At 51.4% G+C, this 24,843-nt stretch overlaps 1 protein-coding gene across 1 annotated transcript; it reads left to right on the forward strand.

The window, feature by feature from the left end:
- The first annotated feature begins 2,747 nt into the window (after nt 1-2,747).
- Nucleotides 2,748-24,105, forward strand: SSUH2 (ssu-2 homolog). The gene is made up of 12 exons (XM_068983179.1): nt 2,748-2,772; nt 9,797-9,895; nt 10,234-10,315; nt 11,828-11,957; nt 13,139-13,199; nt 14,235-14,359; nt 15,406-15,468; nt 17,079-17,164; nt 18,504-18,596; nt 18,980-19,085; nt 20,721-20,828; nt 23,959-24,105. Exons 1-12 carry the CDS (start codon nt 2,748-2,750, stop codon nt 24,103-24,105), a joined length of 1,125 nt encoding a protein of 374 aa, XP_068839280.1.
- The last annotated feature ends 738 nt before the right edge of the window (nt 24,106-24,843 follow it).

The following is a 24,843-nucleotide window of genomic DNA, read 5'->3' on the forward strand; positions in this document are numbered from 1 at the left end:
GAACCCAGTTTACACTGCCTCTGAAGCCATAAACTGTTAGTTTCTACTACTGTCCACTTTGCTAGTCATCAAGCTTCTGCTTTAATATTCTTTGGAGAGGCCCAACTCAGTGGAAAGATCTGTCACTAGACAGATCTTCTCTCTGGTAAGTTGAAATGGTCCCCCCATTCTGGATCTGCTCTCAGTGAGTCTGCCTGTAGCAAGAGTGTCCTGAGACTCAGTTCGTCATGACAGCCCTTTAAATACCTGCGGTTATTGGCTGAGCCGTCCCTTTGGGCATTTCGCTCAGCATCGTGTTCAGCTGCAGCCATATACCATGACTTCTGGATTCTCTTCTAAAACCCTGTGCTGCCTAACACAGTTCCCGCAGCCACGACTACTTTGAGTAGTCCCACAGCCACAGTGCTCTCACGACTCAAGAGAGCAAACTATGAGATCATACAGACTTTATTTCCAAGAACAAACAAGATTCTCAGCAGTAAACAGTTAACTCTTAAAGACTTACGGTCATTCAACGAATGTTTCCTGAGTACTTACCATGTGCAAGATGTGAAGAGTGTGATAATGGATCATATCCATGGACCGCTGTGGACAGGTTCAGGAAGAGCTATAAGCAACCCTTTTCTTGATATCAGCAGCAGTGATACAGGATGAATGTTAAATGTTGGGAACATAGTTGATGCCTCTCTTCGCCCACCCGAAGCCCCTCTCTGATATCAGTAAGAGGTGGGAACCAGGATTAACTTCATACTGGCCTGGATCCTAGAATTAACAATGCTTGTTTCTCCTGACACCTGAATTCTATGTGGTGATGGATATTGTTTGGCCTCAGTCACTCGAGCATGCTATTGTAGTTGCAGACAGCATTCCTGTCTTGATGCCTAAGCAAGATTAGAAAGGTCTATCAGTTGATTTGTTCATTCTCCATGTATTTTAAGAGAGACTGATTAACCCACTACTGTGTGATCTAACCTAGTGTTCCGCAAGGGACCTTTACTGCCTTTGATCACCGCTCCCTGGTTCCTAAGGTACAGGTAATGGTTGTCTGCATTTTTGCAGCCTCGAGATTTCTGGACCCCTTAGTACTCAGCTGTATTTAAAATTCTGTTCTTCTGTTTGCCATTTAATAATTTCCTATGATTGTTTCAAATGCTGAGAAGGGTTTTGGGCAAGCGTACATTGTTGCCTGAAAAGTACTGAACAACAACAACGAAATACTCAACGTGTGATAGTGGTCTATTGTTTTAGTTAAGCCACAAATTGTCTCTCTCCATCTATCATCTGTCATGTTTAGGTTCAAACACATGCACACACATACAGACGAAGACATAGACACACATGCATATTATATTTAGAGTAAGATACACCAGGCACATACATCTCTGGTAATCCTATTACCACGGGGACAGTTCTACAAGGGCTTAAAACCATTGTTCAATGTACGAAGCTATCAAAAAGCTAAAAGAATTCTTGAGGGTCTTGGTCTTGCTCATGAATAGGCAGTAATGGAATTGACTCTCAGGTTTAAAGAAAGCAGTGCTCCAGTCAGCCATAAAAAACCTGTTTGTGAGCCTTGAGTCGTCTGAGCATATTCAAGAAGCGTTTGTCAAATTATCGCCCCTGCGTTCATGACTGTCGCCAGCTTTCTGTTGAGGGTGGGCAGTGGATGGTGAGGGTGAATGTGAGAGAGTGAGGCTGAGGGCACTCTGGAAACATCTCTGCGCCTGGTGTGGCTGTCGAGGCCAGGCCCGTACGCCTCAGTCACAGTGCTCCCAGACAGGCATGACAGTCTGCTGTGGGCATCGTGACACATCCTATGGGCACTGCTGGGCTGGGCAGGCAGGGCACAGGGAATGTACTTTGCCCTACCAAGCCAGGCGGTCCTGGCTAGAGAACTCCAGGTCCAGATGTGAGGGGTCATTGCCAGGGATCCAGGGCAGGTGGTGCCAGCTCATGAGCTCTCTGCTTCCAGCAGCAGCTGACCAGGTCCAGGTGTCCATCGTTCAGACTCCTCTAGAGGAGAGGGGTATCCTTACAAAGGTTGGGGTTTCAGGCATTTCCAGTCCTGATGCAGAAGGCTTAGGAAGAGACCTTTAAAAACCCACAGATATTTCACAGAGAGCTGGGCCCACGCAGCCTGGGTCGGGAGCTGGCGCTGCCCACAATGTTCCGTGTAGTTTTGGAGCATCACCTCATAATCCCAGCCTCAACAATTCCCCTGTGAGCCCAGGAGGTTGACACTTAAGTCTTGAGAGATCCCACGTGCTTCTCCTCTGCTCCTTGGGGAGGTAACCTCCTCATGGTTGTTATAGTTTACGTTTTTCGGTGTCTCCTCCCCAATCCTGCCCACACAGCACTCAGGAACCTGCCTCCTTCAGATGAGCCATGTGGCACAGGGGTCAAGAGCTCTGACTTAAGAGTCTAGACAGATGAAGATTTGAATTCTTGCTCAGAAGAGTGAGCTCCATAGAAGTGCCTGTCTCATCGGCCTGTGTGGGGGTGCAGGAGATGGGTGGCACAAGCCTGGCAAGTAGAGGGTCTTGTGAGGAGGAGCCCCAAGGGCAGCATTTAGACCCGAGCAGTGCTCTGATGGGCTCAGTGCTTCCCCGCAGATGTTTCCCTCTGTTGTATTTAAATCAGGCAACAATGGGCCCGCTGTTCTGGGAGGGGCCGAGGGTGGTCCCTCAGATCCCAGCGGCCTGGGCCCACTGGGAGGGCAGACACTTCCTTGACTGGACATCTGGACCATGGACAGGGATCTGAGTGACGACAGTGAGTACAGCCGGGCAGGGCAAAGGGAGCCGCTTCCAGGGTACACTGAGTTGAAATCTCTCTGCTGCCCTCAGCACTGTCTTGGTTCTGCGTCTGTGTTGCTAGAGCATCCCTTCCTTCCTTCCTTCCTTCCTTCCTTCCTTCTTCTTGCCTGAAAAGCCCACTTGCACCCTGCGGGCTGTTCTTCCATTAGGTACCCCTGGGCAGTGGGAACGGAAGGCAGAAACCAAGGTGAGAACTTTCCTCCCTAATCCTGTAACACTCTCTGAATCTTAAGACTCTTTATCCTTCCTTTTTCTGATTGAAAGTTGGTCCCCACCCCCATTCTCCAGAGCCAAATGTGAGCCTGAATGTCAGGGCTCCCATTTCAGTCACAGTTGCATCAGTTCTTAGATGAAGTTAATTTTAAAGAAATGTCAGTGAAAGGTTTTTATGTGTGATCTCCCTCTAACAAGAAGGTGGCTTGCTCATTGCCACTCATCAAACACAGCCCAGGTAACCCCATCTTGTCCTTAGTCAGGTTGCCAGTCACTCTGTCATATCTGACTCTTTGCGACCCCATGGATTATAGCCCTCCAGGCTGCTTGGTCCATGGAATTCTCCAGACAGGAACACTGGAGTGGGTAGCCATTCCTTTCTCCAGGGGATCTTCCTGACCCAGGGGTTGAACCTGGGTCCTCCGGCATTGCAGGCAGATTCTTTATCATCTAAACCACGAGGGAAGTCCATCTTGTCCTTCCTGGGACAGAAATTCAATGGAATCTGATAACTATTTAAAGAAATAAAAAAGGAAGTGGTATTTTCAGAAGAGATGTGCTGGGTTTTGAAACAGAAATGTTTGATCCTAAATTTGAAACAGGCAACACAGTAGAGCATCAGATTAAAAACTGGGAGGCTAGGGTTCAAGTACTAGCCCTGCTGCCAGTTGGCTGTGCTATCTTGGCCTAGTCATTTAACCTCTTTGAGCCTCAGTTTCCCAATGGTAAAAGGAGATTGGTCAGGAGTTCTTAGATTTGAGGAGCGTGAAGTCGAGGGCAAAATATGATGTATATGTGCTCTGTGTGTGTTGGGTTGGGGTAGGGTATCCACAGGTCTCATCTGGATCTCAGAGGCCTGTGACAGTAGTGCATTTTCAGAGCTACTGAACTTGGTGACTTTGAAGGTCCTGTGCAAGCCCAACACTTTTTTTTACTGCCTTTAATGTTGGTTTCTCAGAGCTTCAAGCCTCAGAACTTCAGTGGGGTATAGAGTGAATGCATGCTAATCTTAGAGAGCTCAGTTTATGTTTTCTTGGAGTCCTTTTTCATATTGAAGTGAGAGAATGTACATAGATAATTAGCATGTATTTGAGGAGGACCTACTCTCACCTCTGATAGGTTGGAATTGTGTATCCAGAGCTTGGTGGGCTGCCGTCCTTGGGGTCGCACAGAGTTAGACACGACTGAAGCGACTTAGCAGCAGCAGCAGCAGCAGCAGCAGCAGTATTAATGTAATATGCTTCTGCTAATAGTTGATTGAAATCTTTCATCTTAGAAACACTGCTCATTAGCTTTCCATTTATATTTGGATTTTGTTGTAGTAGATATGGGCTATGTCAGAGTTGAATTCAAATCCAAGTGCTGCCTAATTGCAGGGTGACTTTACCTAAGTCACTAAACCTCTCTGAGCATTATTTCCCCCAAGAAAAAAATAGACATTGTGTCATCTTGTATAATTTGTAAAATATTAATTTTAATGTTAAGTGCCCAGTATATCACTTAGCTCAGGGTAGGCATGGAGTAAATGATCAGAAAATGATTGGATTATGTCCCCTAGAACTTTAAACTGCTCTCAATGGAAAATGCTATTATTGTGCTCTTTCTCTTTTGGCATCAAGCTTTTTGGTAAGGAAGGTAAGAGGAAGGTGAACTCTTTTTAGTTCTCTTAAAATTCTAAAACCCCTTATTCTGCTGTAGGGTCACTCTATATGCTGGTTTCCAACACAATCAAACCTTGAGCTGGCACTTTGGGTCTACTGCAAGGTGTGAGATGGTTCAGAAATTTTTTAGAAACTAAGTTGATGAAATCTGAAACTAGGTAAAAAATTTTTTTCTGGTTTCAGAAAGGAAGGCTGCTGTGGGGCTTCTATAATTTAAATGTCCCTTCTTAGGTGAAAGATGGTATCCCCTTTAGCCAGTTGAGTTACCCTTCCTGGTCACTAAAGTTTTTTCTCCGTAGCTTTTGTGTCTATAATGTGGAGCAGCTTCAGAGAAAATACATTGCTCCAGTGATATACTTTGGTACCAAAGGAGGCGTGGATAGGGGCATTCTGGGATGTGGCATCCACCTGGCAGTCACGTTCAGCATCACCTCCATCCCGTTTCAGGGCTTTGACAATGATTAATCAGGAGCGGGAGACATGGATTCCTTTGATCCTCTGACCTCAAAGGAGTGACATTTTAAAAACAGAAACTTGAGGGGTTATCCATGAATTGTGTCTGTCTCCACAAGAAAAATTCCTTTCCATACAAAAGAAAAACAGCTGGTGTCTGGTGAATAGAAACACGACCTAGGTAGCCCTCTGTGAAGCTCTCTTGGCAACCACTTGACCTGTGTGCCTGGAGCAGTGGGATGTCCACCCGAGTGGAAAGGCCGTGGGGCTTGGAGTCAGGCTCTGAGTTCTAAGTAGTGTTTCTGTCTCTGCTGTGAGCTCATTGTCTCAAATCACATCTCTGAACCCCATCTTGTCCTCCTACAAAAGTGGTTGTCATGAGGTGCAAGAGAGACCATGGGGCATCCCCAAACCAGGCCCAGCATTGTTAGAGGGCAGTGGTTCAGCTGGACGACCGCCTTGGAACGGAGCCCAACATCGCGGAAGTGGTGACGAGGCTGGTGGCCCCCATCAGAGCTCCCCATACTGGGCGCCACACAATGTCCCGTGACGTCCGCATTCCTGTTGTGCCTGATGCGATCTGCCCAGGAAATGATGCGTCAGACCGTGCTTCAGCCTGGAGGTTTTTATTCTTGTCTATAACATAATGGGGAGGTTAATTTAGCTCTGACACGTTGCCAGAGGTCAGGGTGACTCCCAGTTGATGGATGGAGCTCTGAGTTTCCCACCTCTTATTCTTCCCTTCTTCCTGCCTCTTTGTTTGGTTTCTAGCAGGACAGAGCAGCCACGTGGCATTTCCTTGTCTCCTTTGTCCAGGAGAGTGTTGATGCCCCATCAGAGTCAAGGCTTCCGGGTGGGTGGTGGCCCTCCGAGGGAGTGGGGCTGTGATAACCTTGCCTTTCTTTTCACGTTTGACATTTTCACTCTGGTCCCCTGGCTTAAAGGAGCACAAACAAAAAAGAAGACCTGCCTTCCTCAGGTCCAAGGCATTGACCAAGCATGTTTCCCATGCCAGGCTTGGGGCCGAGAGCTGCATACACATGGTCTCTTTCAGTTCAGTTCAGCCTCTCAAGTCGTGTCCAACTCTTTGCAACCCCATGAATCGCAGCACTCCAGGCCTCCCTGTCCATCACCAACTCCTGGAGTTCACTCAGACTCACGTCCATCGAGTCCGTGATGCCATCCAGCCATCTCATCCTCTGTCGTCCCCTTCTCCTCCTGCCCCCAATCCCTCCCAGCATCAGGGTCTTTTCCAGTGAGTCAACACTTTGCATGAGGTGGCCAAAGTACTGGAGTTTCAGCTTTAGCATTAGTCCTTCCAATGAACACCCAGGACTGATCTCCTTTAAAATAGACCAGTTGGATCTCCTTGCAGACTCTCAAAAGTCTTCTCCAACACCACAGTTCCAAAGCATCAATTCTTCGGCTCTCAGCTTTCTTCACAGTCCAACTCTCACATCCATACATGACCACTGGAAAAACCATAGCCCTGACTAGACGGACCTTTGTTGGCAAAGTAATGTCTCTGCTTTTGAATATGCTGTCTAGGTTGGTCATAACTTTCCTTCCAAGGAGTAAGTGTCTTTTAATTTCATGGCTGCAATCACCATCTGCAGTGGATGGAGCCCCAAAAAATAAAGTCTGACACTGTTTCCACTGTTTCCCCATCTATTTCCCATGAAGTGATGGGACCAGATTGTCTCTTTAGATGGGCCCTAATATCACCTGCTCTCTTTCACAGCTGGGGAGGTTGAGTATTGGGAGGATGTGTGTCTGACAGTGTCATGTATTACCTGGCTCAGATGGTGGCATATCAGAGCCCAGATTCCTAAGCACTGTGCCCACGGATTCTGAGTCTAATCAGCTCAGGCTGCAGTCCAACCCTGCCCCTCATCTTTAATTCCTTTGACTGGATTCATAGATACTGCAATGAATGAGCATGGACTCCACCCCAGAAAGTTTCAAATTCTAGCTTGCACCTTCCTGATCCCCTTCAAATCCAGCCACACAAGTGTGTGGCAGGTCAGGGAGGGCATAATATGGCTCATGAATCAAAGCTCACCCATTGCCAGTTTTGTGAAGTTTAATTGAAACCAAACCACACTTATTCAATCGTCTATTGTCTGTAGCTACTTTCAGGGCACAATGGCTGAGGCAGACTGTACAGCCCGTAGTCTGAAATTACCACCTGGTTATTTGTAGGACACAGCAACAGGTGTTCAAAGCTTAGGGACGGTGTTTTTCCAGTAGTCATGTATGGATGTGAGAGTTGGACCATAAAGAAAGCTGATCATCAAAGAATTGATGCTTTTGAACTGAGGTGTTGGAGAAGACTCTTGAGAGTCCCTTGGACTGCAAGGAGATCAAACCAGTCAATCCTAAAGGAAATCAGTCCTGAATATTCATTGGAAGGACTGATGCTAAAGTTAAAGTTCCAATACTTTGGCCACCTGATGTAAAGAACTGACTCATTGGAAAAGATCCTGATGCTGGGAAAGATTGAAGGCAGGAGGAGAAAAGGACGACAGAGTGTCAGATGGTTGGATGGCATCACCAACGCTATGGACATGAGTCTGAGCAAGCTCCAGGAGTTGGTGATGGACAGGGAAGCCTGGTGTGCTGCAGTCCATGGGGTTGCAAAGAGTTGGACACGTGTGAGTGGCTGAACTGAACTGAATTGATTGGTAGAAAATGTTTGCTGATCCCTGGGTGCCTGGTGGCTAGAGTCGCTGAGAATGCTAATAAACTCATTAGAAGCAAAATAATATTGAGAACCAAGGTTCAACAAGTAATTCCAGGTGAATTCTCATCCTGGGATTTCAGGACACAGTGTTCTGAGGTTCAAAGGTGTTCAAAGGTTTGGGATGATGTCACTTTATGTCATACCCACATCTGTCCCAGGGCTTTCCCCAGGGTCTCAACAGATATAGTTTTCCAGCTAAGAAAGGTACTCTGCATCTACAAATGTCCTTCTAGTTCTGCTTCCTTTGAAAGTTTCCGCCCAGGAGGCAGAACTTTAAGAGATCCGTAAGTATTCTTACTGTCAGAGGACAAGTACATCCCTAACAGGGGAGGTGGCTGAGCCAGGGTTTTTTATTTGTTTTAATTACATCCCCTCTTTCTCTCACTGTTCTTGACCTGAATTCCAAAATTTCAGGCTTCCTCACTACCTGCTGTCTATCTCTACTTCCAGATAACCTAGGCTGTTCTGCTTTTGAACAAGATCTTCTTATTCCCCTTGCCTTTGTTTTTTATTAATCTCTAAAGGACAGAGCATATTATTTTTAGTTTTGTAGTGATAAAGAGCAACAGGCTCTAAAGAACTGCAAAAGGAAAAAGAGAGACGGATCCAGGAGATGAGGTGGATCCGCTGAAAGCTTGAATCGAGTGGGCTTCAGTGACTTAATGCAGAAAATCCCTTTCCACTAACTGCTTATCAGCTCACCCTTTAAAGTCAACTTCCTGTGGTCAACTGACCACTAGAAAGACAGAGCTGAGGGATCCTTGTCCCCCAGCCTGGGGGCTTTGGGGAACGGGTTTGATGGATGGCTCAGTGGGCTAGAGCTGGAGCAAGGAGCCTCTGTCCTTCTCTAACCCTAGCCGTGTGTATCCTCAGGACACTGGAATAACTTCTCTGAGCCTCACACTGCTTATGTCAAGCAGAGTTAGAAGTCCTGCCTTCTACACCTGCAGGAGGGATGGTGAGGTTGAGGCATCACGTGTGGGAGGTGCTTCATGGGTTGTCCTGAGTTTCCAGTTCTCAGACCCGGCGTCTGGCTGGTAGACAGCTGCCTTCTCACTGGTTGCTCACACAGCAGAGAGCAACCTTCTTAGGACTTTGATCCCATCACAGAACTCCTTCCTTAAGACCTTATGTCAACCTTATCTCCTCCAAAAGGCCCCAGCTCCGTTAAGGGTGTGGGTTTCAACATATGAATTGGAGGGGGGTATGCAGACATGCAGTCCATTAAAGGGTTAGTGACCTTGCAGGCAGTGATCTGGCCTCCAGGGCCCCAAACGGCTCTGCTCATATTCCTGGTGGCTTGGCAGGGTTCGTGGAGAAGGCAGGATACCACTGGGCCCCTGTCCACGTAATCTGTGGGCATTTCCACTTGGCTTCTCCAGTGGGATGGTCTGATTTCTTACCTGGCAGCTCAGGCATCAAGAGGGCTGGCCCTAGGAGGCCAGCAGGAGGAGCTGTGGTTCTCTTCTCTGCTCCCCATGTTCCCTTGGTGAAGCAGTCACAAGCCTGCCCAGGTTCGAGGGGAGCAAACACTCATCCATCTTGTGATGAGCGGAGCGTTGTAGAAGTGTGCCCATCTGTTACTCAGTGTCTGTCCCTTGGGGCCGGGGGATATGCTGCTGCTTATGAAGCACCTGTCCTGATGCCTGGCTCAGAGCAGGTGCTAACAAGCCGAGCTGCCCTGCCTTGTGTTCTCCTCCTCGTTATTACTGCTGCTACACTCATCACCCCACCCCATCACTGCCTGCCCTGCAGATGTGTGTATGTCCCAGGGGGCCCGAGGGGACCACAGTGAGACTGGCCTAAACCTCGAGGCTCTTCCCCATGTACTGGCCCTCACTTGTCAGCTGCCAGTTGAGCTGCCATGGCCCCTTCCTCCCTGAGGCTCAGCACTGCCTGTTTTCCCTCAGGTATGGTAGACCTCAGTTTCGAGGCTGACAGTCCTCTGGCACCCCCGGCAGAACTCCTAGAGACGCTGCCCAGCTGTGACTGGGTCCTTCAAGGGGACAGTAAGTGTGTGGTCTTCCAGCCTCTTCCAGGGGTGATGCTGTCGAGGGGGTGTGTGTGGAATAGGCTGGCCTGGGAGAACTCCCCTGTCCCCTGGGGACCCTGGGAAGCCCCTTGTCACTGTTTGGAGGGAACTGGAGGACAGGGGCATAGGCCCTGTGTCCATGGACGTTCCATGACCGTGTCCATCTCCATTTAAGCCCAGGATGATGCTGGTCTTGGGACCCTCCTTCTTCATCTGTTCTTTCTCACATTCAGCCTATTTTTCCTTCTTTCATCCCACAAATACCTGTGCCTTGAAGCCAGACTGTTGAACCCTGACTCCTCCCCTCTCCTCCAGGACACCAGATATTTTTCCCACCTTCAGAGACCGCAGGGAGACCCCAGGAACAAAGATGCTGGTCCTCATTTCTGGAACACAGGTGAGCTCTGGTGACCCCCAGGGAGCCATCACACGGGGTCATGCATGACGATCCCCGGTCACCTTTGTCCCCTGAGAGCCCTTCTCGGAGATCTCAGGGGCCACAGATTTCAACCTAGACTGTGCCTCAGAGTTCAGTCCCACTCGATTAGATTCTCCAGGGATGGAACTTGGGAATGTGTACTCGTCCAAGCTTTCCAAGCTGTCTGGCTGCCACGCCAGGGTTGAGAACTCCAGTCTAGATGAGAGGGTGTGAATGACAGCCGCTGGGTCAGATCCAGTCTACTGCCTATTGGTACACGGCCATGCATTTTTTCCCTTAGTGTCTGTGGCTGCCTTTACACTGTGACAGAGGAGCTGAGTGGTGACACAGAGGCCATATGACCCACAAAGCCTAAAACATTTGCTCTCTAAGCCTTTAGCAAAAGTCTGCCGCCCTTGCTCGGCTCCCTGGAGCAGGCCCTCCTTGTGAGGAGGACTCAGGGCAGAGCTCCGGCTGTCCAGCCAGGTGTGGGTGGACACCATGAGGAGCTATGCCTGTTGTAAGTCTAGAGCGGCTATGTCCTGCCTTCCAGGGTGTCCTCCTGGTTCCTTGCCCCACTGCTGCCTGGACCACTTCCCTTCTGCTCGTCGGCCACCCGCCCTGTGCGCCCACGGACCCACTTCCTCCGTGGACTCGTCTTAGCCGCCCCAGCCCCACATTCTCCATCTGCTGTGCACCATCTGTGGGCGCACAGACCTCTCTGTGCCCTGGGCAGGGGTGCTGGGGACACAGCGTGTGTGAATGCAGGGCTCACATCTGGAGCTGGGCTGCCATGGGGAGGAATATGAAGATGAGGGGGAAGTGGAGGAAGGGGCCCCTGCCTATGGCGGTGGTAGGGCAGGAGGGCTTTTGCTGAGGACGGACAGGGCAGCTGGGCCTCAGGGGAGTCTCCAGAGAGGAGGCCGAGGAAGGGCCACTTGGCGTCTGCCTTCCACCCAGGGCTGCTCTCCTGCTGCAGGCTCACAGGAAGGCTCCCTGGACGCCACTGTCAGAAGGTTCTCGACTGGGGTCTCCTCCTGAGCGCTGCTTACAGCTCCCGAGAGCAGGAAGCTTGTCTGCCTAACTCTGCCTCTGTCTAGCTGTGTGACATCTTCTCTGGACCTCAGTTTTCCATATCTACTAAATGACATCATTCATCTTTTTATTTTGTTTGTTTTTATTTTATTCAAGTTCTAAGATTCTATCAGCCCTTCTCCCCAGCTCCACGCTCCAGCTAAAGTACATTTCTGTCCTCTCGACGGTGCCGCTTTCCCCCCAGCAATCTGTTCACACAGTTCCTGATGCCGGAGACACCCTGCCCAGGTGGACGCCTGAGGGCTCCATCCCTGCTGGGGACCGTGGCACCCCCAACTCCCTGACCCCCCAGTCTCCAGCCCTCAGTTAACATCTGCACAGGGAGGGGGCTGGCTGGCCTGGGTGAGCCCGCAGGGTGTCCCCACACCTACTGCCCCTCTGCTCGGTCCCCGGCAGAGTCCCCGTGGTGACAGAAGAGGTGGCCCGGGAAGCCCTGCTCAGCTTCGTGAACTCCCAATGCTGTTACGGCAGCGCAGCCGCCGGTGACCTCGTCATCCTGGAGCTGAAGCAGCAGAACCTGTGCCGGGTGAGGGGCGGCCGGCGGGCTCTGGGGAGGCCGGGGGAAAGGAATCGTGGGGGGCCGTGTGTGTGTGGCTGGTGGTGATGCTGGTTCTGTCACTTCCCGGGTTTGCAGTGAGGGATAATACAAGGAATCATGAGTATCAGTCACCGTGAAGCAGCTTGAATGCCCTGGGCATTATGGAAAGCACATTCTATATGTCTTATCAAATCCTCATAGCTGCCTTGCACTGTAGATAACCATTGTCACCAGTTAAGAGGAGGAATTGGATGTTTAGAGAAGTGGAGTTACTTGCCCCCAAACACGAAGCTAGAAGTGACCAAGCTGGGATTCAAACCAGATTTGCTGGCTCCAAAGCCTTGTTTTTTAAGACACAACTAATCTGTTTGCCAGAGGGATAAAAGAACCACCTCCTGCCCTGATCCCAGCTCCCTCTGCCTCCCCTGTTTCATCTGTGCCAAGGATCATTTCATTCATCCTCCCCGGGCCTGAGGCTCCAGGCTGGGCCTGTGTCTGGTGCCGAGGCCATAGACGCACCCCTGCTGCCTTCTGCCTCGACACGGTCAGCTGTCAGTTCACATGTCCTGTGTCGCTGGCGTAGCTTTCCCCCAGAGGGCACACAGTCACAGAGAAATCGGCCTCGCAGGGAGTGGCCAGAGCAGATCTGGGGTAAAGGTCCCTGAGTGGCTGTGTGACCTCAGGCAAGTCAGTGGACCTCTCTGATGAGCATCCCTTTCCTCACATGGGAAAGGAGGAGCTGGGAAATGTCTAAGATCCCTTCCGTTTTGTGATCCTGCTGATGAGGCTCAAGAAGGAAGGAAGGTCTGGACATCAGGCAGATAAATTCCTCCAGGGGGACGCTCGGAGTGGCTGATTCCAGCAGCCTCCATCTGTCAAAAGGAGGTTTTTGCTCCGAAACTTACATGATAGACCATTTCTATGTGTAAAGAAATGGGGAACTGAGGTTGCCCAGTTGTGCGCCGGTCAGGGGACGCTTCCTTGGACTGAGTGACCCCTGCCGGAGTGCCCTGGGCCACCTGGGAGAAGTCACTGCTGCCAGCCTGCCTGGAGCAGCCCTTGGGTGCTGTGCATGGCATGATGAGCCCAGGGGTGGGAAGCCTCATTTTCTGCATGAGGCTCTGTCTTCCTAAGGGCATGAGTGTGAACACATTGGTTTCCCTTTGCAGTATCGATTGGAGACCTTCAGTGAATCCAGGATAAGTGAATGGACTTTTCAGCCCTTTACCAGTAAGTGAGTTGTCTGATATCGGTGTAACTGGGAGCAGATACAGACGGGGCTGGTGGTGAATGTCAGGACTTGTCTTAGCTACTAACCCTGAGGAAGATGCTCGGCTGCCCTGAGCCTGATTTCCCATAAAATGACAGTATAGCCTTTCTTCCTGGAGCCTCCCCAGAGCTGAGCTTAGCAAACACTTTCTTGTCCAAGAAGTGGTACGCAGGAGATCCTGAAAAAGTCTAGTGTTTATCTTTGGCCACAGGCTGGTGCTGCCACCTGGGGCCAGATGGCAAAGGGAGCAAGTGTGCTCGGGCATCTGCCAGCCTCCCAGGCCACCCCAGCACCTCCCCGAGTCTCTAGACCCCCTCCTTGTTCAGTGTGCCATCCTGCCCTCTGCTGGAGCACCCAAAGGCTTAAGGCTGTCTGTCTGGGAAGCTCTGTGCTCAACCTGCTTTCCATGCTGACCGCTATGGCCTGTCCTTCAAGGCTCAGCTCACGGGTCCTCTCTTTTAGGAAGCCTTTGAAGATTTCCCCTCCTGATACCTCCTGCCCAGCAGAGGGAGTCCGTCTTCTGAGTTTTCAGAACCCTTCACTCACTCAGCTCTGGTCCAAAGCACTATTACCATGTCATATTCCACTGTACCGTGGTTGTTGCTGAGTCTGTCTCCTTGAATGGAGGAGGAGGACGAGAAAGGAGATGGTGGGAGTGGTGAGGGTAGCGGTTCCAGTCCTTGTCTGTTGATCTCCCAGCGCGCACTAGCCCTGGGCTAAGAGAGGAGAGGATTGCAGGGCAGAGAGGTAGAGGAGCTGGGGTGGGCTTCTGCAGCCAGGAAGTACAAAGAAACAGGAGTCAGCCGGGTCTGTTCAACATCAGAGCTTAGGTTCTTAACCACAGACTCTAAGGGGACCTGTGCCTACCAGGCCCTTGGCCCCAGGGTTGAGCCTAATACCTGGTGCCAGGTGAAGGTCCAGACTCTTTGATGAGTAAATGAAAGCTGGTACTCCCAGCTGTCTGCTGGTCTTAAAATGACCCCTTTCTCTGTCAGATCACTCCGTGGATGGGCCACAAAGAGGAACCTCCCCCAGGCTCTGGGACATCAAGGTCCAGGTTCCCCCAATGTTTCAGGAAGACACTAGGAGGTTCCAAGTCCCTCACTCGTCACTGGTCAAGGTAACTTGTTTATTGGAGACTTTACTCCTCTCTGAGCTGGTTTTTCTGGCACCGTGGTTTCATCAAACTTTATCCTTTTAAAAAGGAAACTGAGAGTCTAGGCTGGTGGTTCATTCCTTGCCCATCAAATGCACAGAATTCTAAGGAAACCCAGTCTATGGGATATAGTCTCATACAAAATTCCACGCAGACTAGGGAGCATTCACATAGCAACAGGATGGTATGAAATTGTCACCAGCTTTGAATAGTGAGCATTCATATTCTGAGGACATCTGAGTATTTTTATCCTTTTTATTTTTATTTTTTGCCCATCGGTAAATAGCTGAATGAAACGAATATAAAATTAAAACATCATGGGATTTTTAAAAATGGAAGTCATTAGGGGAGCAGAATTCGACATCCGTGCTGTTTTACAGAAATGTAATCAGGACCGGCAGCGAGTGTTGTAAAGACACAGCCGAGATGTTTTATGTTATGTTCTCATCTAATTACCTACCTTGTTTTCACTTTAGAACTTGATTCAAGCGTGTCATTTTACCCTCTGAGTTTTCACAGCGTCATAAGACGAAAATGACTTTGAGAGATCCAGAAAGTGTTTCATTCTGTTCTCCAGGGTGGAAAAGCTATTTTGATTCAGTTATTGAATTCCAGTAGCTAGCTTACTGCCTTTTGCAAAAATACCGTTTTTTTTTTTTTAAATGGCTTCTGTTCCCAAAGACTCCTTTAGCCACCTGTTAGGCAAAGGATACTGGCTGTTGTGGTTTAGCCTGGGAGTATGAGTTGAGACATGGGAGTCAGAGACCAGGTCTCCCTGTCTTAGCATCCAGGACAGATTGTTCGGAGCTCCAAGGAGATGCTAATGTGACCTCCTTGGCTGGGCATTCAAGGCTCTTTGGAATCCTTGTCATGAGCGCATGGCCATCTTCCCACTGTGGCCTGAACTGGTGTACCTTTATTTGGGATACTGACATCCTGGGGGTGGGGGTGGTGAAATCAGGAACTGCTGGTTCCTGGGAAACTGGATCAAGAAGAGCATTTACTCTCAGGAATGCCACAAATGCCACGGGCGTGGACGCTACAGGTGCAGTGGCTGCCACGGGGCTGGCACGGTGAGTCACACATTGCTGCTGGTGAGTAGGTGATGTGTGGGGGTGGAGTGCTGGGCTGGGGCCTGGGGCTCCCTGCACTAACAGTGGGATCTCAGTCAAGTCATCCTCCCTTTCCCGGCCTCTACTTTCCTGCCTGTAAAATGGGAACGTTGGATTGGCTGGTATCTACTGACTTTATTTCACTTTGATGCTTCATGATTTTTATTCTCCTCTTTTTTCCTCCTCCACCTACAAACATTTATTGAGTACCTCTCAGTGCAGCTGCAGGAGGACAGAGACCTGGGGTGCTCCTTGCAGGGGCCCTCTGTCTGTGGGACAGAGTGACAGACCAGCATTTACAGTGCAGACCAAGTGCTGAGAAGGGACACCAGGGGCCTTGGAGGGGCAAGACTTGGGCCTTGGAGGGGCAAGACTTGGGCCTTGGATTAGTTTCCTGGGGTAGCTGTAATAAAGGACCACAAACTGGGTGGCTTAAAGCAGCAAATTTATACTCTCAGAGTTCTGGAGGCCAGAAATCCAAAATCAAGGTGTCGGCAGGGTTAGTTCTGGGAGGCCCCGAGGGAGGTGCCATCTTATCCTTCCTCTAGACTTCTGGCGGCAGCTGGCAGTCCTCGGCCTATAGCTGCCTCACCCCACCTCTGCCTCCATCGCTTCTCCGTGTGTGGGTCTCTGTCGTCCCACAAGGACGCGGGTCATTGGACACAGGGCCCACCCTTCTGCAGTGTGGCCTCACCGTTACTAATTACATCTGCAAAGATGATTGCCACATGCTGAGGTTCTGCTCGATGTGAATCTGGGGGTGAGGGGATAATGTATACTATTCAGCCCGTCGTGGGCCCTTCAGCACCATCCAGGCCCCTGTGGCATCAGTGTTCTCGGCGGAACCCTGTAGGCACTGGCTGTCCCGGCAGGAAGTCCATGCCCCTTGTGTGTTCTCAGATCTCCCCACCTCCCCATTTGTGCCCCAGCCTTCTGGATACACACTGACCACTTGCTGCTCTAAGCTGAGCATTTTCCTTCCTTTACCTGCCCACCTCCCTTCCGCCCACCTCCCGCCTGCTGCAGGCTCCTCGCTCTGCCAGCTCTGTGCCCTGCGGGGTCCGGCTATGGCTGCGCCAGCCCTGTGTCTCCTGTGGGCTCCCTCCTGCCCTGGCCTCCTCCCCGGGGCCGCCTCCCCATGGGCTTTGCCATTCCCTCCCCTCTGCCCTCCTCCCGCACTGTCCCTCAGGCTTTCCCTGGAATGGCTGCCGAGCCCTCCCTGAGCCTACTATAGGGGTGCCCCCTGGCCCACCTCTGGGGGCTTTTCTAAGACTGAACTGTTACCCCCAGTACCCGAGGGGCCAGCCTGCCCGTCTCCCCGCCTCTTCTGGCCATGCCTGCTTGGTCTGGGATGGTCCCTGGGGGTCGTGGGGATCAGAGAAGATCAGCAGAGGCGAATGTCTCAGAAAAAACAGGGAGGAGAGGCAGGGTCTTTTACAGACAAGGGGCGGAGGCCCAGGGAGAGGGAGCGGGGAAGTGGCTTGGGGAGGGTCACAGTCCGGCCTGCAGCAAGGACGCCCTCTGCCTGCTCCCGGGAGGTGGGTTAGGGCTGAGGCTGTGTGTGTCTGCAGGCTCGGTGCTCCTCCTGCAGTGGCGCCAAGCGCAAAGCCAAGTCCGCCCGGCGGTGTCAGATGTGCTCGGGGTCTGGCAGGCGGAGGTAAGACCGGGCTCCCCAGCCAGAACTGAGGAGCTGAGTGTCCTCTCACGGGTGTTCTTGCTTGTCACTGCCTGCCCTCAGGAAGGCAAGTGGGTGCGCGATCCGTCTTGTCACCCATGTCCCCAGAGCTCTGGGCATTGTAGGTGCCTGTCACCTCAGAGAGTATTTCTCCAGACCAGATGGAGCCCGTCAGGCAACCTGTGGGTGGGTGGGTGGGGGGAGGGATGAGGCACTTCCGGGAGGAAGGGAGGCAGTAGGTGAAGAGAGGAGACCTCTTCCTGCTCATGTGGAAGGGAAGTGAATATAGAAAAGCACCCAAGGTGAGACTCTTAACTCGGAGGATCCAGGCCTGGGCACACCCTATTTATAACCCACTGCAGGGACTAAATGGAGGAGGAGTCAAGGAAGGCCAGCTGATTGGCTAGATCAACAAAGTGCCCGTTCGCAGGACTTTGCAGTCAATGGGCTGTTGCTCATTTTGGAAATGATGGCCTTTCATGTATTTATAAAATTTTAAAAGGGAACGAGAAACCCCGAGGAGTGAAACTCTCAACGGGTGCACTGGTTAATGACACTTTGGGCTCACCAAGGCCCAGGCCATCCTTCTAACAAGCCAGATGGTGAGCTTTGGAGGATCTGCCACCTGTGATTGGTAAAGAAGTTCTTAGATTTGGAAGGAAACTCAGGTTTCTTTCATTTAAAAAGTAAAACAACTCCAATTCAAACTGGCTGTAGCAAGATAGTAAACTTTCAGGCCCATGCAGTGGAAAAGACTAGGAACAGATTTCCGGAATGACTTCAGGTATAGCTGGGTCCAGGTGCTACAGTGATATCACCAGGAATCTGTCTCTGTCCCCCTCTCTGCTTGCCTTTGTTTTGGCCTCATTCTCAGGCACCTTATCTCCTGTGGTGGCAGAGGTGGCCACCAGCAGCTCCAGGCTTGGCGACCTCAGTAGAAAAGGATGACCCTTTCCTGATAGTTCCAACAAAAGTTCTGGGGTAGATCTCAATATGCCCACCTGGCCCATGTGTCCGTCTTTATATCAGCCCTGTGGCGAGAGAGATGGAATGAACTGGTTGGCCAGGCTGAGGTCTCAGACTGGTCACAGGAGGGATGGGGCACAAGCCCTTGAACCGTGTAGGCTCTGGGGAGCGGGGAGAAGGGTGGTCTCTAGTAGGAGGTTGGAGCACTGCTATGAGAAGCAGGAGGTCTAGATGGTGGGCACATGGAAGCAAGCCTTGCCCGCCACAGCCCACCTTTCTGAGGAAGGAAGTGGGGCAAGGGCCCTGGAGCCCCTGGGATGCCATGAATGTCTGTTACCATCGGGGCCTCCCTCAGATGCAGCACATGCTCTGGGAGGGGGAACAAGACCTGTGCCACCTGTAAGGGCGAGAAGAAGCTGCTGCACTTCGTCCAGCTGGTCATTGCGTGGTACGTGGGCCTCTCCGTGCCGGGGCCTGGTGGGGGTGGCTGGGGTGGGGCATGGCCTGCAGTGGCGTCTGCAGAGGAGGTCCGCTTGGTTGGGGCTCTCACAGTGCAGGCGCCTGCCGGGAGATAGGAGTCCCAGGTCCTGAGTTCCCACGTCAGGAAAGCTCACACACATTCAGGGTTTCTCCCGTCAGGCACCTTGCTAGATCAGCACCTGACTAGTTACCCCCCTTACAGGTGAGGCTGCTGAGGCCCAGAGAGGCTAAAGTGTGTTCCCACAGTCCCAAGGGTAGCATGGCAAGCCCTCCTGCCCTGGGCTGCCTGATGCCAAGGCCATGTTCTTAACCCAACCCCCCAGCTCCGTCTCTCATCCTCCTCACTTCCAGGAAGAACAGCCTATTTGAGTTTGTGTCTGAGCACCAGCTGGACTTCCCTGGGGAGCTGCTTGCTAAAGCCAGAGGAGAGACCCTCTTTAAGGATGAAAACACAACGGTGAGGAGGGCTTTGTGACTGCCCCAAAGGGAGCTGGGTCCCTCTTCCCCTGTGAGCCTGGGTCTTCCGGTTCTGCAGGCATTGCCTTCATCCAGAGACTGGGCAGGAGCAGAGCTTCCCAGGCAGGACCCAAGCTGCTGGGACCCTTCAGGGCTACTTCTGTTTTGAGTTTTACATCGTCAACCTTCCATCCTTCCCCTGTTGCTTTTCTCCCCCTCTTTTCCTCCCTTCTTCCCCTGCACAAATCTTGGGACCTTCCTCCTATACCAGGCACTATGCTAGACCTTGGGGATCCTGGAAAACAGAATCTCTGCCCTTAGATCTCACAGTTGTTGAGGAAGAAGATGATATTGGCATTTTCTTCACAGTGTTGTATGGTAGAAAGGCAGGAAGGGGCAGAGGTGTTGGGGTGGGGAGTGGTGTTGGGAGCAAGTGGACGGTGTGACAACAGGGGTCAAGGAGTCCAGCAGAGGAAGCAGCAGGACAGAGGCGGTAAAGAGCAGCAGAGAGCAGGGGGGCTGGGGACAGTGAACCGGCCAGAGCAAGGGGCTGTGACACAACAGGTACCAGCAGCCAGATTAGGGAGCGTCTGTACACTGCCGGTTGCAAACTCTGGCCCTCACCCTGCTTTTTATAAATAAAGTTTTATTGGAGCACAGCTCATTTGTTTGTGTGCTGTCTGTGCCTGCCTTTATACTTCAAGGGCAGAGTTGAGCAGTTGAGACAGAGACCCTATGGCCTTCAAAGCCTGAGTGTTTACTCTGACCCTTTACAGAAAAGATTTGCTGCCCCCTGCTGTCCACCGGGTAAGGGAATGTGGCTTTTATAGGACATCTGCAGAGAGGTTTATTGGGAGGGTCAGTTTTTCCTTATTTCTCTTTTCTTTTCTTCCTTCCTTTCTCTTTTTACAGTATGTGCTGTCTTATATTGGCTGGTAAATATATCTAGTTTGACATCCATCACCATACAGTCAGAAAAATTTTTTTTCTTGTGATGAGAACTTTTATGAGCTACTCTCAGCAGCTTTCAAATATACTATCCAGTATTATCTGTAGTCACAGCTCTGTAATTTACATCCTCAAGACTTATTTATAGCTGGAAGTTTGTACTAATTGACCCCCTTCACCCACTCCCCCCGACTCCCATTACCATCTCTGGTAACCATCAGTATGTTCTCCACATCTAGAAGTTTGGTTTTTTGTTTTTGTTTAATTCCACATATAAGTGAGATCATAGGATATTTATCTTTCGCTAACTTACCTCACTTGACATAATGCCCTTTGCCATCCATGTTGTTGAAAATGGCAGGGTTTCCTTCTTTATGACTGCGCTATAGTCCTTAGCCTTCTTTCTTTGCCCCAGTCACTCTCTTTCCTGAAGGCTCACTTCAGGCTCACCGCTCTAGGAAGCCCTGCAGCCACCCTCAACCTGAGTTAGGCAGCAGCAAAGGTCTGCTGGGTGCTGTCCAGAGTGCTCCCCTTTGGTTGGATCCAGGGTCTGTGGAGGTTTAAAAAGCCCCACGCATCCCACTCGCCCCTGGCCTGGGCCCTCCGCTCTCTGGGCCCATGCTTCCCCTCGGCCCTCTAAGGCTCCAGGTGCTGAGGCTCCGGGTCAGGCGGTCTGCGTCTCCCCCAGGTGTATCCCATTGTGGACTTCCCCCTGCGGGAGATCTCTCTGGCCTCCAGGCGCGGCATCTCAGAACACAGCGCCGCCCTGGCCTCCCGGGCCCGCGTCCTGCAGCAGGTGAGCTGAGGGGGTCTGGGCTGGTGGGAGGTGCGGTGCTGGCTGGGCTGGGGCTCCAGGGCACTGCCCTGTGGACATAAAGGAGGGAGTGGGCCCTTCCCTCTGCAGGGAGGCTCCTTGCCCCGAGTGGCAGGGCGGACGGATGGAGTCCCAGTGGGAGGAGCACGGAGGTTCTGGGGACTGACTCGGGGCCACAGTGACCGCAGGGCAGAGACAGGGCGGGCGAGCCGAACACTGCAGGGAGAGGTTTGGCTTAATTTATCCAGACAGTGACAGGAAGCTTGCAGGGTTTCATGCAGGAATGTGGCTCAGTGTGATGTTGGTTCTCACCCCCTGGTATTCAGAGAGGGGATGGAAAGCTCGAGATCTAGGGTGGAAGGCAGGGCTGGAACCCAGCGTGCGGCCCGGCAGGGCTCTTGCCAAATCTTCGGCCCCTATGTGTTGGACCGGCGGCCTGGGCCGGGGCAGTTGCGCGGCTATATCCTCCTGGCCACTAGGTGGCGGTGCTGCCCACCGCGCCTCCAGAAGCAGCGTGGTGTGCGGGAAGGGACGGGTGTGTGTGTAAAAGAAATGCGGCGGGAAGATGAGGGGTCGAGCCGTAAAGCCCAGCGCCTGAACTTGGTGAGGAGTCTCTCCGGGGTCCGTGTCTTACAGTTTGGGTGCAGATCCTGGTTCTCCCATTAACCAAAGTGGTCCCAAACCTGCTGCGAACTCCTTGCAGTTCAGTTTCTTACCTGTGAAAAAGAGATGCTACCGTCACCTCAGAGGGTTTTGAAGAAATGAGATCATTTGCTTTAACCACCCGGAACCCGATACTTAAAATGTCAGTATTCCTTCCTTTCCCTTTTAAAAAAAATTAAAAATAATTTTATTTGGCTGTGTCGGATCTTAGTTGCATCATGCGGGACCTTTTGTTGTGGCCTATGGAGAAGGAAACGGCAACCCTCTCCCGTACTCTTGCCTGGAGAATTCCATGGACAGGGGAGCCTGGTGGGCTACAGTCCGTGGGATCGCAAAGAGCTGGATACGACTGAGCGCACAGCGCACACATGGACTATGCAAGAGGCTTAGTTGCTCTGCCTCATGTGGGATCTTAGTTCCTCAAACAGGGCTCAAACAGGCACCCCCCCCCACACACACACACCCCTGCACTGCAAGGTGGATTCTTCACCGCTGGACCACCAGGGAAGTGTCCTTTTATTCCCTTTGCAATGAGTATTCCCCTTCTCTCTGCACATCTACCCTATTTGCAGGAGGGAAAAGCATGCATTTAACTTAATAGTGACCCTCTTGGAGCTGGAATGAACCTCAGCATGATATGGGGGCACTGCAAACTCAAAGGCCAGCAGGGTGGGTGGTACTGTGGGTGGTACTGTGGGTGGGAGGGCCCCTTATCCAGAAGGCTGGGCCTCCCCTCAACCCTGTGGGGCAGAGATTTCAGACCTTCTCAAGTCCACATTTTTATATGAAACCTTCCAGTTTTTCAATATTGAGAACAAATTTTTTTTAAATGCTAAGAACACTGAATGGGCTGCCAGGCTAATTTTAGCCTGTGGGCATCCTCAGCTACCTCTGGTCTACTTCAAACCACGACTTTTCCAATAAATCAAAGGGGGCCCAGAGAGTGGAAGTAATTTAGGTAACGACACACAGCTTCTTAGTGGAAGAGCCCAGGAGTAGAACTCAAAATTTTCAACTCTAAGAAATATGTTATTATCCACCACATTCAAGGCACACAAGTGACTCTCTGAAAGCCAGGGAAGGTTTGCAGGGCTATCTGCTGAGGGATTCAGGGTGCTTTTCACCTGGCAACAGCTGCAGGGAGAGTTCACTTACCAGGTCAGGCTCTGCTCCCTGGTTCTGGCGCGTGGTCACGACTTTTGAACCCTCTCTTCTGTTCATGGGCCTCCATGTCCTCATCTGTAAGTGGGTGTGGCTGGACCTTGCATTAGGTTGGGCTCTGCAGAAGCAGCTCTGAGGCAAGGATCTGTGTGCTCATCACTTGTTAAGCAAGGGCTCCCAGGGAAAATGGGTGAAGGGGTTGGGGAGCCAGAGCAGGATGGTCAGGCAAGGGGGCGATGCAGCGTAAGCAGTACTCTGAGTGTCAGCCATACCTCAGTGGCTGTTCACCTGGAGGTGAGGCCTGGTCTGCAGCCCCATCCAGAAAGGACCCCAGATTAGTACCTAGGACCCTTGCTCCTGCAGCCCTGGTGTATTCTGGAGACACTACAAATATTGAGGTGTCTGTTTTGGGACTGGGCAAGAGGATCAGGACATGATTTTAGCAGTTTGTGGATACAGATGGTTCTCCTGGGATGTTTTTACTACTGAGGCTGGCAATTGGAGTCCTTCTGAACCCTTCATTTGGCAAAGGGGCACTGACTACCCAAGACCACGCAGTATGTTGGCGGCAGGCCTCTGTCTACACCCTGGGTCTCCTGGGCTTCCTATGATGGCACAGCCCCATCTCAGGTGGCACAGGCCATTTGTGTGGTGGTCCTGGGGCAGGGAGAGGTGAACTAGGGGCAGACATGCATTTTTTTTCAAGAGATATAATGAGGGAACACTTCTGTGCATCTTCGCCCCAGATTGTCTTTTGGGTCGGCATCTATAGACCAAGACTCGTGGTGATATTTTGCTCAGGGTTAAGACATTAGCAAGTAGAATCCAGTTAGGAGACAGCTGTCATACGTGGGGCCCTAATGTCCCCTTTCCTAATATCTCCATGATTGTTTTAATATAAAAATGTTTACAGTGACTTTACCCTCCAATTTTCTCCACCTCACTCTCTCCCCACCACCATCTAAAAATTATTGTCCTGTTAAATGCCCTGTTTTGGGCTGGTGACTTTCCCTACATCCTGAGACTCCCCTGGGGTTGCCTGTGCCCTCACTTGATGAAACTTAGAATCAGGTGATGGTTAAAGGTGAGAAGTCAGTTTGGGGCAGAGCTTCGGGTGAGTGAAGGAGCCTAGGAGGAGATACATCTAGAAGGCAGGTCTGGGCCAAAATGACAACTCCAGAGCATGAACTTCCTCCTACAGGCAGTAGGGAGCTACTGAGGGTTCTTGAGGAGGTGAGTGACTTGAACAGAACACTGAGGTTTTCTTTTTGGCCAATTGTTTCCTCAGCGCCAGACCCTGGAGCTGATCCCCCTCACAGAAGTCCGTTACTGGTACCGAGGAAAGACTGACGCCTACTACATCTACGGCACCGACCACCAAGTGTATGTGGTGGATTACCCCGAGAGGTACTGCTGTGGCTGCACCATCATCTGACGCCGCACAGCTGCCCCCAGAGCCCGCCACTCACATGTGCCAAGGAGGACGGCCGAGGTCTCTGAGTTCACTCACTGTTGGCCCCTCTGGACAGTCACAAACCCCTGCGTATCCTTCCAGAGAATTCATCTCCTCTGTCTAGCCACAAGTCCCTCTGGAGCCCCTTTGGCAGAATCCATCTTGTATTAAACCCTCAAGAATTCACGTTTCTTTAGGAGAAGAACTTAAACCAGGGGCTTTGCCTCTGGCCTCTGAACTAAAGTGCTGATCGAGGGTGGGGTTGATTTTGCTTTTTGCTGGGTCAGTCTCAGTTCTGGTGTGTGTCTGCTAGCATGGGCCTTTTGTGGAGCTGAGTGATCTTGAATTGTTGAAAGATACACGTAAATTTGCTGCCATTTGATGCCACTTAGGCAAATGCATACAAAATTTTACTCCTCATTCTGTGGGTCAGAAATTCAGATGCAGCTATTGCGTGATGACCTGTCTCTGTCCCATGATGTCTGGCACCTCACCTGGAAGATTCCAAGGCTGGGGTGGCTCAAGGGCAAGGGCGCTGACATCATCTGAAGGCTGGCTCACCCAGATATCCAGTGGTTGATGGCGACTGTCAGCTGGAACACCTACACATGGCCTCCCCAAGCAGCGTGAGCTTCCTCACAGCGTGGCAGCTCTCAGGGTAAGCACCCCTCATGTGCACCCCAATTAAAGACATAGAGATCTGCTCCAAGACTGGAGAAC

Source organism: Capricornis sumatraensis, chromosome 10 (genome assembly GCF_032405125.1).
Source record: "Capricornis sumatraensis isolate serow.1 chromosome 10, serow.2, whole genome shotgun sequence".
Taxonomy (NCBI): domain Eukaryota; kingdom Metazoa; phylum Chordata; class Mammalia; order Artiodactyla; family Bovidae; genus Capricornis; species Capricornis sumatraensis.